The sequence below is a fragment of the Crocodylus porosus genome, unplaced genomic scaffold, assembly GCF_001723895.1.
Source record: "Crocodylus porosus isolate Cpor-Errol unplaced genomic scaffold, CroPor_comp1, whole genome shotgun sequence".
Lineage (NCBI taxonomy): Eukaryota > Metazoa > Chordata > Crocodylia > Crocodylidae > Crocodylus > Crocodylus porosus.
The window spans coordinates 16940661-16953996 of record NW_017728907.1 but is presented as its reverse complement, the minus strand read 5'-3'; the positions used below and the strand labels follow the sequence as shown (position 1 = coordinate 16953996).

At 44.7% G+C, this 13336-nt stretch overlaps 2 protein-coding genes across 4 annotated transcripts in view; one reads left to right on the top strand and one right to left on the bottom strand.

The window, feature by feature from the left end:
* TNN (tenascin N) overlaps positions 1 to 3737 on the bottom strand; it is a 45190-nt gene extending 41453 nt beyond the window's left edge. For 2 of the 3 annotated variants that reach the window (XM_019530880.1, XM_019530881.1), the window contains exons 1-2: positions 3577 to 3736; positions 3417 to 3486 (exon numbers count right to left, since the gene is read on the bottom strand). The gene's annotated coding sequence lies outside the window, so the exon portion shown is untranslated. Of the gene's footprint in view, positions 1 to 3416; positions 3487 to 3576 lie in introns of all 3 variants that reach the window. The other variant, XM_019530882.1, reaches the window with a different exon arrangement.
* Positions 3738 to 9786: 6049 nt separating this feature from the next.
* MRPS14 (mitochondrial ribosomal protein S14) lies at positions 9787 to 13308 on the top strand. Its single transcript, XM_019530879.1, has 3 exons — positions 9787 to 9872; positions 10547 to 10705; positions 12793 to 13308. The coding sequence occupies exons 1-3, from the start codon at positions 9828 to 9830 to the stop codon at positions 12973 to 12975; spliced, it is 387 nt and encodes a 128-aa protein (XP_019386424.1). The 5' UTR covers positions 9787 to 9827; the 3' UTR covers positions 12976 to 13308.
* Positions 13309 to 13336: the final 28 nt, after the last annotated feature.

Sequence of the window (13336 nt, the reverse complement as noted above, 5' to 3'; positions counted from 1 at the left end):
GCACCCTTCTAGTGCACCCACATCCCCCCACATCTTAGTGTCATCAGCAAACTTGAACAGGGTGCTTTCTACCCCCTCATCCAAGTCACTTATGTTTGGAGTGCTTCAAAGGCATATCAAATATTATGTCAGTCCATGGCCTAAGACATGTTATTTACTCTAACACAAAAACTCTCAATAAGAGGTAAGGGAGGAGAAGGAAAGTCCAGAGTCAGAGACTTCTCCAAGATTGCAGAGAATGGAAGTAAATAGAAGCTCTGACTCCAGGACAGAAATGGAGGACCTAGATTAATGTCTGTGGTTGGCTCTCCTCTACCCAGGGAGCACATCTCTGTCTTTGAAGGCACACAGAGAAGTGACAATTTTCACTTGATCTGGCCCCTGAAAGTGCTCTAGAGCCATGACTAAACAGACGTGCATGGCTGCAGAGTGCTTTTCTAAATCCTCATTGCATGAGGGTTAGATGAAGATGCTTCAAAACAGAGCATCTTCAGAAACTTCTGTTTGCACCATCTCCCAGCCCCAGCAGTGTTTTCAGAAGGGGAGGGGATAGGGAGGGAGCAGAGGGAGTTCAGTCCCAGGCTTTTTCAGCCAGCACTGGAGGGTGGGTAGGGTTTATTGAAGCCCCCCTCCCCAAGGGGGGGGGACTCCAAACCATCCACCCCACCCTTAGGTCCCAGCTGAGGAACCCCTAAAATGAGCTTGCTCCACTCTGTTTCCCCCCTCCCATTCTGAAAACACTGCCAGAGCTAGAAAGGGGGGAGGGGTGTTGCTAGGGTAAAGCATATCTGGGCTCACAGCTGCTCTAAACAGCAGCTGGGATTCCCCAACCCCTGGGACCCAACAGCAAACTTCTTCCAGTCCAGGGAATCATTGTAACTGATGGTGGTTCCTACAAAGCACCATGAGTTACAACAGGGAGCTCTACGTCTGTCTGTACCTTGAGACATTTAGCTAAAGGAAGCTGAGACAAAGTGATTAAGACAAGCTGTAAAAAGAATGATGTTCTTACAGGGGGTGACTGTGTACATACAGTATCATACTAGAGCCAAAGAGCTGGTTCTAATAAATGGCTGAGGGAAAATGGCCGTGAGGCAGATAGAAAAGAGGTGAAGGCTAAGAATGTGACTCCATAAAAATCAGGGTATTGTGCTAATGCCAAGGAAAACAGTTCCCATGCTAAGTCCAGAATGAAACTGGCCTGGGATATTGAGGCTGCTTCTCAAGCAGTCTCAAGGGAGATTGTAGACAGGTCTGGAAGGTTTCTTGACAAAGAAGGGAATGGCAGATATGAGAAAGAGCACCTAAAAGGTCTCTTTTCTGGGCTAGTTTGGCTGTAGTGTCTGAAAAGCTATCACTATGTGCAAGCAACATTATGAAAATAAATTAACACCGTAGCTGCCAAGGCCCCCAGGAAGGTTGGCGTAGTGTGCTAGAGACTCAAGTGTTAATGAATACAAAATGTTCCATTAGTTTCCACTAGTGTCCATAATAGATAATTATAGATATCAGCTATAGAAACATTTGCAGTATTAAGACCACAGAGATTAATAACTCTGAAGCAGGGTGGTGTGCAATAATAGCAACTTTCAGGAAGGAAATAAACATGTCTTCAGAACTACATGGCAAAACCTGCTCTCAGTTATGCAAGAGTAGATTTGAAGTATCTGCATGGAGATTGATTAAGTTACTCCTGACTTATCCCAGTGTAAATAAGAGCAGAATCTAGTCTGTTACGTCTCTCAATACTCTAACAAACTTTTTACCAATTAAAAAGTTTTTTAACAGAAGCCAATAACAGTGAAAAGCAGAGGTCATTTCTGAAGGCTTTCTACATTCACTACCAGCTCACAAGTTTCCCTGGGTGCACAAAAGGTGAGAAAATTTCACAGAATCTGGATATGGAAAATACCTAGTCACTTTTTCAGCATCCTAGTCCATCTCCCTGCCAGTTGCCTCCTACTATAGTTACTTGTGTCTTGCCCAGTCTAGCAGGGCGCTCAGCCAGGTTGACTTCAGAGACAAAGTACTAATTTTACAAAAGTTCCATAAATGTAATTTAATTCAAATGGTTGAATTCCTGTCTTTACTTTTTGTACTGGGGCTTTGCAACTATTTCCAAGCCATTTCCTTTACAAAGCTGCTCCTAACAATTATATTTTCCTCTGTGAGCTACATGTGTGTGAATAACTCTTACTTTAGTGAAACACAGATCATATATTGGGTCCCAAAGAAATGGGTCATTGTGGCTACAGCATAAGCCAACCATGTTCCACTTTGGCTGTTAGTACAAACCAGCAAGATTTCTTCTTATGCAGAAGTGCCATTGCCTTTTCTCAAGAATATCACTCACAGCTTCCCCACACTCTGCTTAAATCTATAGACATTTAAGAAGATTCCAAACAGTTATTAGAATATGAAATGAAAACTAGCCAGGTAAGTATTTGTGCTTTTGGCCTTTCCTTTCTATTTATCTTTCATGTATTATTTCTTCACATGTGTTCTCTCTCCTACAAAGACTACATTATTATGTGCTTGCTTTACTGTGTGTCTAAATTTCCTTTCTTTCTCTGAAAATCTGTCAGTATCTTTGCTTTCTCTTCTTTATTTCTTGACTGAGTTAATTAACATATTAATCATTCTGTAGAAAGTGTATAAGGTCAGGTTCTTTCTCTTATACCGATAGTAACAAACCAGATACTTGTATTATTTGCTCAGCATGTGGTCTGTATTTTAACTTGTGGAAAACTGGCTTATAACAGAATTAGGCCTCGCTTTAAGACAGGTCACTTTTTGAATTCATAATTTGTGTAATTCTTGGACTCGTTCAATTGTTTTCTTTCATTTTATCTCCTGAATTTTATCTTTCTGAGATAACTATTAAAATCAAAACGGTACTTTTCATACAAAAATGTGTTTAATTTTACATAAAGATCAAGAGCTCAAAAATTTTTGTTTTATGGAATGTGTGAACTGATGCCCATGGGGTGTGATGCACATGCTGTAAGTGAAAGGTCATTTTAATGATCCTCCTAGTACTTAGCTTGCACTACAATTCTAATGTGTAAATATGAATAAACAACCCTAGCATGAGTCCATGACAATTGGAAAAGCCTTTACAACAATAAAAATGACATACAAATTAGTATCTGAAATAAAATCTGGAAATAGCAGAACTCATTGTGAAACAGACTAGTTTAGTAACAAAATCCTGGTTTCATTGACTTCAATGCCAAAAATCCAATGGACATCAATGGAGACAAGTTGTCAGACTAAAGATATGATTCTTTGAAGAGATACACTCTGTGCAGTTTAAACCTTTTCATTTAGAACACCACTATTCTCTCAACTATGTATTATAAAGTAGTACTTACCAACCACCACCTATAACTATGTATTATAATACTAATACTTACCAACAGGTATGTTGAAAGGCTTATTTCATTAGGGCATAGGAAGTGTTCTAACGTTCTTAAGTGAAAGACACTATAGAAAAAACAAAGAATAAAATTCATGTTTCATTCATCTATGTTGCTTGTCCTAAATTAAACTGGAAAAAATAAATGCCTCCCTTACCTCTGGGATAGTCTTTAGTGTTCTGCTTTAGGGCCCTTCTAATTCAGGTGTCACTTGCAAGAGCAAGCTGAAAGCTACCACTGCTCTTCTCTTTCCAGTTCAGCTGCTGATGCCACCAGTCCCCACTGGGTTTAAATCTCTTTTGGACCAAATGAAAGGAGCCAATAGAGACACTTGGGTGTTTCCCTTCTAATATTTTCCTAAGGGATGAACAACAGTGGAGAGAGAGAGAGTGAAAAATTCTTCACCGCCTACCACTGAAGGAAGGAAGGTCCAGCAGCAAGACTTGTGACTAAAACCTGACAGACATCTAGAATTTTGCAAATGCAAAAGCAGAGATCACAGAATATATTATGAAGAGCCATAAGCACTTTTAAAACTTATTTTCTGGAGGCGTGAGTTTTTCAACATACAAAACAAGATTATGGTACACATAAAAGAAACCCCAGTTAATGTTAAATCACAATACTGTAATAACCTATCACATCACTAACAAATTTCAGGCACTTGAAGAAAAGCAAAATATAAGTAAAGGAACCATTAATCTTAAACACATGCAAAGAACCATGTATTAACTGGTAGAGTTCCATAGAATCTGCCCTATTCTGCTTATGAAGTGCTAGAGCTTGCTGAAAAATAAAATAAAAAGAAGTTTCATTAACATTTTCAAAACTTTGAGGTTTAAGATTCAGAGGTTTAAATTTATTCCTTACTTTTTTTATTTGCTGCCTGTTTTTTATTCATATTGGAAACTGCTTTGAAGTTATTTTAATGTCAAAGGATTTGAAATGGCCCCTTTTAATGATTTTATATTTTAAAATATATACATATTTATACTGAAAATTGTATTACAATATTTTGTTTACAACCTGATTTTGCTAAACTGCATATTTCTATAACAATTCTTATAACATAGATGACATTTTCAATAATATTTTTCATCACTTTCATGCATTGAAAAATGGCACATTTTTCACACACAAAGTAAAAAACTTTGAGAATCCTTTGCAAAATAAGAAATATAATTTATTTAAAAATTCCATTTTTTAATCATCATTAGTAGATTTCCTAAAATTGTTCTGAAATGAAGCCTGCATCCCACACAGCCCTTGCCAGCTTTATTAGCCACCCTCCAGGACTTTGCCCTTTTCTTGGGTGGAGTGTGGCAACTGTTATTCACAAAGGGCAAACCCACAAACTAATGACAAGCTTGATACTGGCCAAAGGCCTTTTGGATACACACCACAGAAGGAGCGGGGGCACAGAAAGGAGGGCAAAAGAGGCAAAGAGCTTATGCAACATATAAAGGCACCCTCTGAGGGAGTGAATTACACCACTTTCCTCCCATACAAAATGTAGCCCTGATTGTAACCAGAGGCTGCCTTGGATAGTTATTGTTGAGGTTTCATTTTCTTGCCCTTTATGTATTGCCTGTTTTGCATTCCTATCAGGAAGTGCTTAGTAGGAAGCAATATGATCCAGCGTTCTAAGCAGAGAACTGAGAGAGCCAGGAGCATCTATTTTCTTGCCCAACTTTTGACACAGAACCAGCATTGCCTTGGGTGAATCACTCAGTAAATCAGTGTCCCACCCAGTGCATGATACGGTGACAATGGCCCAGACCCTCTGGTGCTATGCACCACTTTATGCTTCCACACTTCATCAGTGTGGCCCTAACAGCAGCACAGCAGGCTAAAGCAGATTTGCCATAATATAGTTTGCCACCGCCTTTGTCCTTTGCTGGTTTGAAAAGACAGAGTCTAGAGAACAGCATGCAGATTGTCTCCATGCCCTTGTGATTTTCTTCTGCCATGAAAGCCTCTTGAAATCCCAGGAAGCTGGAACAATGTACAGTGCAAGCTATCCCTAACTTATACTGAAGGACCAACTTAGCTCAGAGTGGGCTCCAGACTTGAACTAATCATTCTCACCTTAACTATGGGGATATTGAACAGTCCTGTGCTCTGGGTCAGACATTATTATGTGCGTGCTAAGTGTTATAGATCTGTCAGCCAGCCATTCAGTCACCTGTAAGGTTCTGATAGTTAACTCGGAGATCTGCCCTGCACACAGCAAGTCTTCCAAGTGCTGGATATGACTTCAAGGTAATCATGAGCATACCAAATAACTCGGTTATTATGCAGATGATAATGCTCCCTAAAAGGATTCCAGACCCAGGGTTTCATTCACTAGCAGATTCAAAACTGCTTCTGCACTACTTATGTACTGGAAGATTCCTTCCACACAGGAAATCTTCAGCTGGTGCAAGAGCAGCTGTATGGGCTCCAAGCCTCAGCTGCTTTATGATGTCAGTCTCCTGAGCCCTTTGCATTGTAAAGTCTTTGCACTAGGACTGAGCCCTGAACCTTTTACCTCTGTGGTCAGAACCATCTCTGGTGAGCCTGACTGAAAATTGGCAGCGCTGTTGTCTGTAAGGTATAAGTTAGTGATCTCAATTCAGTTTATAGTGACATATGTCCATATGGCAGGAACCATGACCACAGTTAGTATCCTGGTCAGTAGGGAAACCAAGGACTGAATTGTCTGTGGAGACTGAACTGATGTCTTAAATCTAATGAACAGTTGTTCCAAGACATGGACAGAGTTGGTGTTCATGGCCTTGAGTCATTCTTGAAAGTTTGTGTCACTTATTGTGGTATGGATAAACAAGACTTCAGTCTCTGTTGCTGTTATCTAGCACTTTTCTCCAGGATTGAATTGTGTGCTGAAAAAAACTGCAAATCTCAAGTAATATGCAGGAACCCTTTTCCTGTTGTTCAGGCATTATACCAGACATCTCAGTAGAAAACCTTTCACACAGACAAAGGGCAACGTGACAGACCTATGAAAGGAGCTGAATTCACAAGTGAGACTTTTTAGATGCTCCATCTGATCCATATGAAGTTCTAGTTTCATTCAGATGATTTGTTTAACCTTAAAAGTGTGATGAATGTTCCGTCTGAAACTCATTTTACTTCAGGAACTCACAACTCAGTTTACTTCTGAACAGTTATTTTAACTCTGCTCAGTCGAGATCCTACTTAGTACAACAGAGCAGTTACTTTTATGAGGCACTAATAACACAGAAAGAAAACACATCAAATAAGAACTTCTCAATCATTTTTTTACCAGTGAGGGTCACTCATATATGTAAAATTCATGCAGTTAATCAAAACTGTTGAGCTGAACAGCTGCAAGGTGTTGCCACTATAAGTTAGCTACTGAAAAAAAGAGGGTAAGATCTAGGAATAGGTAAGACAGATGGAAAAGTAGTTCAGGAGAGACAGAAAAAGAAAGCTGAGGAAGAGATGGATAGATAAGCCTGTTACATAGTAATTATGGACATGCAGTAAGGACAGACTCAAATGGAAAGTGTCCACGTTTTGTGGTGTATACTTCACTTTGGTTGCATCAGATTTTCCTGCTGGAACTTTACCCCTGTCATTTGTACCAGTTCTTCCCTCCCAACATCAATTCCTTGTGGTCTGCACAAAGATTTATCCTGAGGTTTTTCAGAGGCTGCCAGTTTAATCTAATGAGGGATGTACTTACTCAAACTGACATCAGCACTGGGATAAAGTTCTTATACAATGTAACTAACCCTCTAGAATGGTTTATGTTTAATTCTTCCAGGAAAGCACTTTAAATGGCGTTTCACTGTAAAAGGAAAGACTTAAGGGCAAAAGATCCACCAGCTTTATTCCCAGTGATAGCAGGAGCTGTCTCCATTCAGCTGTGGCATGGGACACCAGTTGCTCTGGTAGTGATAAGCTCTAAGACCAGTCTCTTCACTCACAATGGATCAAGCCTAGCCCATAACTCTTTTCTCCCTGCTTGTGGAAGCAGCTACAAGAATATAAGGAATCACAGATTTCTCTCCCTCTCCCTGCAGAGTTACAACTACCAGCCTCTTTGTCCTTGTCTGCACTAGCAATCTGCTCCAGTTCCAACTGATGGTCAACCACAAATGTACCTTCTTTGGTAGAAAGCCTAGGTATAGCCAAATGACGCCAGGAGTAGTAGTGGTGAAACTTACCCAGGATTGGCACTGCCACAGGGAAAGCCCTGGAAGGTCATAAGATAGCTTGGGGGAAAGAGTATTTTGCAGCCCTGCTAGGGACAGAAGGCAGAGTCACTGCTACTTTCTTCCCATTCCCTATCTGGTAAATTCCTCTGAGGGAAAACAACTCTGTAGAAGCCCATGCACTCTGCAGACCTAGCCAGCCATTACTCAAGTCTTCCTCCACAATCTAATCCTCTCTGGACCTGTCCAGATGAACCTGCACTTGTATTTCCCCAGGAACAAATAACAGTGGCACATAGTTGTGTCATTGCTACCTGTTCCTGGGGAATGCTTGTGCATGCACGTTCTGGCATGCAGCAAGTTGGGGTAGGGGAGGGTGACCCCAGCAGCCTTACAAGGGGTCCTGGGGGCTTTCCAGGGTTCCAGCAGCAGCAGTTTGACATGCACAGCCTGGCTGGCAGCTGGAGTGTGGCTCCAGCCAGCCAGGTTCCAGTTTCAGGCTGTGCATGCTGCTGCCACGTGCACTGACCCACTTTTTTCAGGCATGGGGTTTTTTTGACACTGGGATCTCCTGCCTTGTGCAGGGCACTAAACTAAATGAGGTTACTTCCAGTCCTAGTTTTCTATCCTTCTAAGTTAAAGTCCCTGCAGTCTTTGAGAACTTTGACCCTAAAGAAAACAATGCTTGTTACACCTTTACGCTGTTAGTCCCAGCAGCCTCAGGCACTGCCTTTGTGGGTGGGGGGGATGGAAAAATACCTATTATTATTGGCATGGCAGCACCCTTTACTGTCCCATGTGCCATGGCTGGCTGCCCAGGTGCAGAGCTGCCCTGCTACACCTCTGCTGCTTGAATCCCCATGTTTTAACTGACTTAAACCTGAAGCAAAAGAGTGGCAGAAGGTCCTCAAGGTCCATCCAGGCTGGTAGTTTGGTTCCAACAGCAACCAGTGCAGCATTCTTCAGTGGAAGGCATAATACCCTTCAATACACTAAACTGAGCAACGTTACAGCCTGAGGGAATTATCCATCTCCCTGCAAACAACATATGTTACCCATAAACATTTTCCTCTGTAGCTTCTGCTTTGGTGTGGTTTTTATCTGACTGAGTGTCAGGGACAGTTTATATCTCTTGAGCACAGTTAAAGCTTCTCTCTTGCAGCAAGAGAGAGCAAGAGAGGGAATAACGTTTAAACCTTTTCAGTCTCTTCCTACAAAGTGCTTTGCATGTTACAAATGTAAATCAAAGTCAAACTGGTTTCAGCAGGGGTTACATCTGCTGCCTGGGTGCATGAGGAGGCCTGAGAGAGAGCAACAGGCAAGTTTAGAAACAGTGAGAGAGCAATCCAGGCTGACATGGTGCAACCCTCCAAGCTCTCATAGGTCACACAGGAGCAGCGAACTCAGCTCTGGCATGTTCATATTCTCCACAGAGAACCAAGGTGGACATGAACTCAGGTCGTTTCATAGTTTCTAGGCTCGGAAGGGACCTGAGCAGATCATCTAGTCTGACCCCCTGCCATGGCAGGAATGAATGCTGGGGTCAAACGACCCCAGCAAGATGTTCATCTAACCTCCTCTTAAGCACCCCCAGGGTAGGAGCCTGCACCACTTCTCTTGGAAGTTGGTTCCAGGCCCCAGCCGCCCTGACCATGAAGTAGCGCCTCCTGATATCTAACCTAAACCTACTTTCTGCCAGCTTGTGACCCTTATTCCTGGTCACTCCTGGTGGTGCTCGGGGGAACAGTGACTCCCCCAATGCCTGCTGGTCCCCCCTGACTAGTTTATAACAGGCCACAAGATCCCCCCTCAGCTCCAAGCAGCAGACGCAAGGGCAGCCCTGAGGACATATGACAGGTCAGCACACGGTAAGGCAGCAGCACTGCCACGGCTACAGAGCAGGGCCGGGAGAGCCGGGCACGCGGACCAGGGGGCTCCAGCCCCACAGGCAGGTCCCGGCCTTCATGGCTAGCACGTGGGCCTCGTCACGGAGGTGACACCGGATCTCGGCTGCTGCCCACCACAGCCTCTCTGTTCCGCAGCACCTAGCTGTGGACAGCCCCGTGGTGAACACGGGAAAACAGCTAACGACGCTTGCTCCTGCTTGTGCCACCACCACCACTACGGGCTTCAAGGTGGGGGAGGGGGGAGAAAAGTAATCCCTCATTCCAGGCCCCAGGCCTTCCGGTGGCGGCGCGCTGGCGCATGCGCTTTGCTCGGCTACAAGATGGCGGCGGTCGCGCTGGGATGGGCGCTGCGGGCGGCGCGGCAGGTCAGAGCGCGGGACCCGCGGCACTGCTGCCGGGGCGGCCCGGGCTGGACCCCGCTCCCCCGGGTCGCGGAGAGAAATAACAAACTGGAGGCTGTTTGAGGCCGGGGAAGCAGCCCCTGCGCGGGCGGGCAGGCTTGGCTTCCCGGCAGCACCAGGGGAGCGGCTCAGGCGCAGGAAGTCCCCAGCGGGGACGAGGAGAAGGACACTTAGAAGCGAGGCCGACGGGGTTATTTAGCGGGGCTGCGTCCCGCTTCTGCCGGGGATTAAACCTCTGTGGGAGCCGGGGGAGCCCTGACTTTGTGCTCAGGGTCTGAGGAGGCCGGCAGATGCTTCGTTTTTTCTGTCCGCGAGCGGGATTAGCACTTGAGTAGTAGCGGTGTTACAGTGAAGCCTCACCTGAAATCACAGCAGATATGAAGGCTTTGACACAGGTGCTTGTAAGTGGTAAAATGTGTAAGGGAGGGAAGGCGTGCAGGAGGCAGACTAATCCTGGAGCTCAGAGTGGTCCCTGGAGGTGAGTGGGTTTGTTACTACTATTGAGGACTGGAGGAATTGGGGAAAGAAGTGACTGACAGGTAGAAAGAACAGTCCCTTGGAATAAATACTTGAAGGGAGGAGGAAGAACACAAACAGATGCTGTAAATGTTTTAATTTTTGTATTTCTTCTTTGTTAGATATTCCCCTTATCATGCACAGGGCAGGTGCGTGGTTACTTTGTGAACTGGAGGATGCTACGTGATGCAAAAAGGAGGAAGATGGCTTACGAGTATGCAGATGAGAGGCTGCGGATCAACGCCCTCCGGAAGAACACCATCTTGCCCAAAGAACTTCAGGTTAGAGTGACCCCACCTGCCTGGTCCTGCTGAACTATGACCTAGGAGGTAGAGGACAAGATATCTGCACAGCTACAGCACCTGAACCTCCTTAGCCACTCAAGTAGGGATCTGACCATGTGGCCAGTCCCACATTTGTCATTCACAGTTTTAAGATCATGTCACTTCTTGTAGCTGGTATTGAAACTTGCCTTCAGAGCCTTGTCCTTTCAGAGTCATTATCAACCAGAGGAGGGAAGAAAAAAGAAAAATAAAAAACCCCTCTCGACTGAAACTTCTTTGCCAGTGCTGTGCTCCTGAAAGACTGATTAGCAGGAATCCTGGTTTTCCACGATAGAAAATTGCAAATTCTCTGACAAACTCCAAAATCTATTATTAAAATTAAAGTACCCCCCCACACGCACATTCACTCACTCTGCCAGCCCTGCTGATGCCCCTCACTTCTACCCCACAGCCTCCCCAGCCCTGTTCATGCCCCTTGCCCTGCCTGAGGGGGCCCCCCAGCTGCCAGGGCTATGGGACCAGGGACTCTGGTCCACTGTTCCCTGCCCCCCAACAGAAGCCAGCTGCAGCAGGAGCACTGAGCCAGCTCCCCCACTGCTGCTTGTCTGCTACTGATTTTGCGTGGGGCTGGCTCCCAGTGACTGCACACACTCCGTGAGGCAAGGGGGACCCACGCCTCTCAGGCAAGACCTGGCACAGCTGGGAACAGTGCAGCTGCGCCGGGAGCACCTTGCCTTCCCTTGTGGCTGGAGTGCTTGGCCAGAAGCATGTGAAACCAAACTGGTTCTGGCAGTCCTTAAGGGAAGCTGCACATGGAGGTGCTGGCTAGGCACTCCATGTATTTCCCCAACACCTCCCCAGTCCCTCAGCCTCCAGCCACCTTCCACCCCAGTGCTGCCCCACAACTTCCCAGTCCCCTGCAAGCCCCACTTACCACTTCACAGGCTCCAGGAAGAAAGTGAGCCTGACCTAAGCCTTGCCACTGACTAAGAGCTGCAGGTTCTGCCCCCACCTAGTCCCCTCTGGAACTCTCCCAGCCTGCAGACCTCTTTGCAAAGGGGGAAATCCGTAGGTTTCTTTGCTAAAAGAGAAAATCCGTGTTTTCTGTGATAAAACCAGGAAATCTGTGGTTTTCTCCATTTTTTCTGTGGGAAATGGGAAACCTGGATTCTCTTGATCAGAAAATGGCTGCTTTCTGCTGGGTTACATTGAACTAAGATACTAGGTTGTTTTGGAAGACTCTAGTTTTTCTTCCCATAACTACCACTAACAGATGTGTTTAATGGCCACCTCCCCATGAGAAGTCAGTTCACAGTCGTCTTCTGCCCCCCACCCCAGTTATAAGTTCCTAAACAAACCTGGTACTGACCTTTTCTTACATATTAGGAGTATGAGCCTACAAAAACTTACCTGCTTAATTTTAAATATATGAAACGCCATTATCTTCAACAGACCTGTCTGCATGATTCAGTTCATATAAAGGAGTTTTTGCAGGACTTGGTCCTTCAGGGAAATTTCACAATTTGAGGCTGTTTAGTACTGCTTTGTGCAGCTTGTCTGAAAACTATCACAGCCAGCAGGTGTCACCATTGTTGCAGAAATTGCTACAGGGTGAAAGTGCCAGGAGAAGAGAAAAAAGCACTTGTCTGAATCTTTGGGGAAAACTTCCTGCTTGGAAGTTGCTGTCTCCACCAGCTGAGCTGTCAGTTCCTTGGTTTCTGAGAGTTAGCATTTATGGCAGGAGATGCCGGTTCAAACTAGCCAGGAACTGGCAAAACAGCAAGGAAGCCCAGCTTTCAGTACCTTGTTTTTGGCAGCTGTCTATATTTAGGATTAGCCTGATGTTTTATTTATATTTTAAAACAAAGCTTAAAAGCTAGCAGGTTTGTAAGGCTCATTGTTTTCTTACTGAGGGAGTATGGTACAATAAATGCAGCTGCGATAGATGAACAAGGAAGCATCACTTATGTGACTAGGAGTCCTCAGACCTGACAGTCATGTCCTTTTTCAGTACCACCTAATGTCCCTTAAAAATAACCTTGGCAAAATATGGTTTAACTCCTTGCTGTGTTCTTTTATTCCAGGAAATGGCTGACAAAGAGATTGCTACCCTGCCCCGGGACAGCTGCCCTGTGAGAATCCGGAATAGGTGTGTCCTGACATCCCGTCCTCGAGGTGTGAAACAGCGCTGGCGGCTTAGTCGAATTGTCTTCCGCCACCTGGCTGACCATGGTCAGTTGTCTGGGATACAGAGAGCTATGTGGTAAATCACCACCAGGACTTCTTTGTTAGAAAGAGTAACAGACTGGGGCCAGTTCATGCTTTCCAGGAATTACAGCAAAATTGTTTTTGCTTCTATGTCCAGCATAGGTGTTATAGCAAGGAATAGAAGCAGTGGTCCCACTACAGTTCAGTCTTAAGGGCCCCGACAATTGCCAGTTGGCAGAGAAAGGGGCAGGAGAAAGCATGAATACATTGAGCCAGTCTGTATGAGACAGCTTTATTTTGATGCAGAATTGCTACCTTCTTATTAAAGACAGCTGAAATTTGTAATGAGAAACATTAAAAACAGATATAGCACAAGGATGGTTTACTCCTTGCATTATGATTGTTGTGCACTTTTCTCCA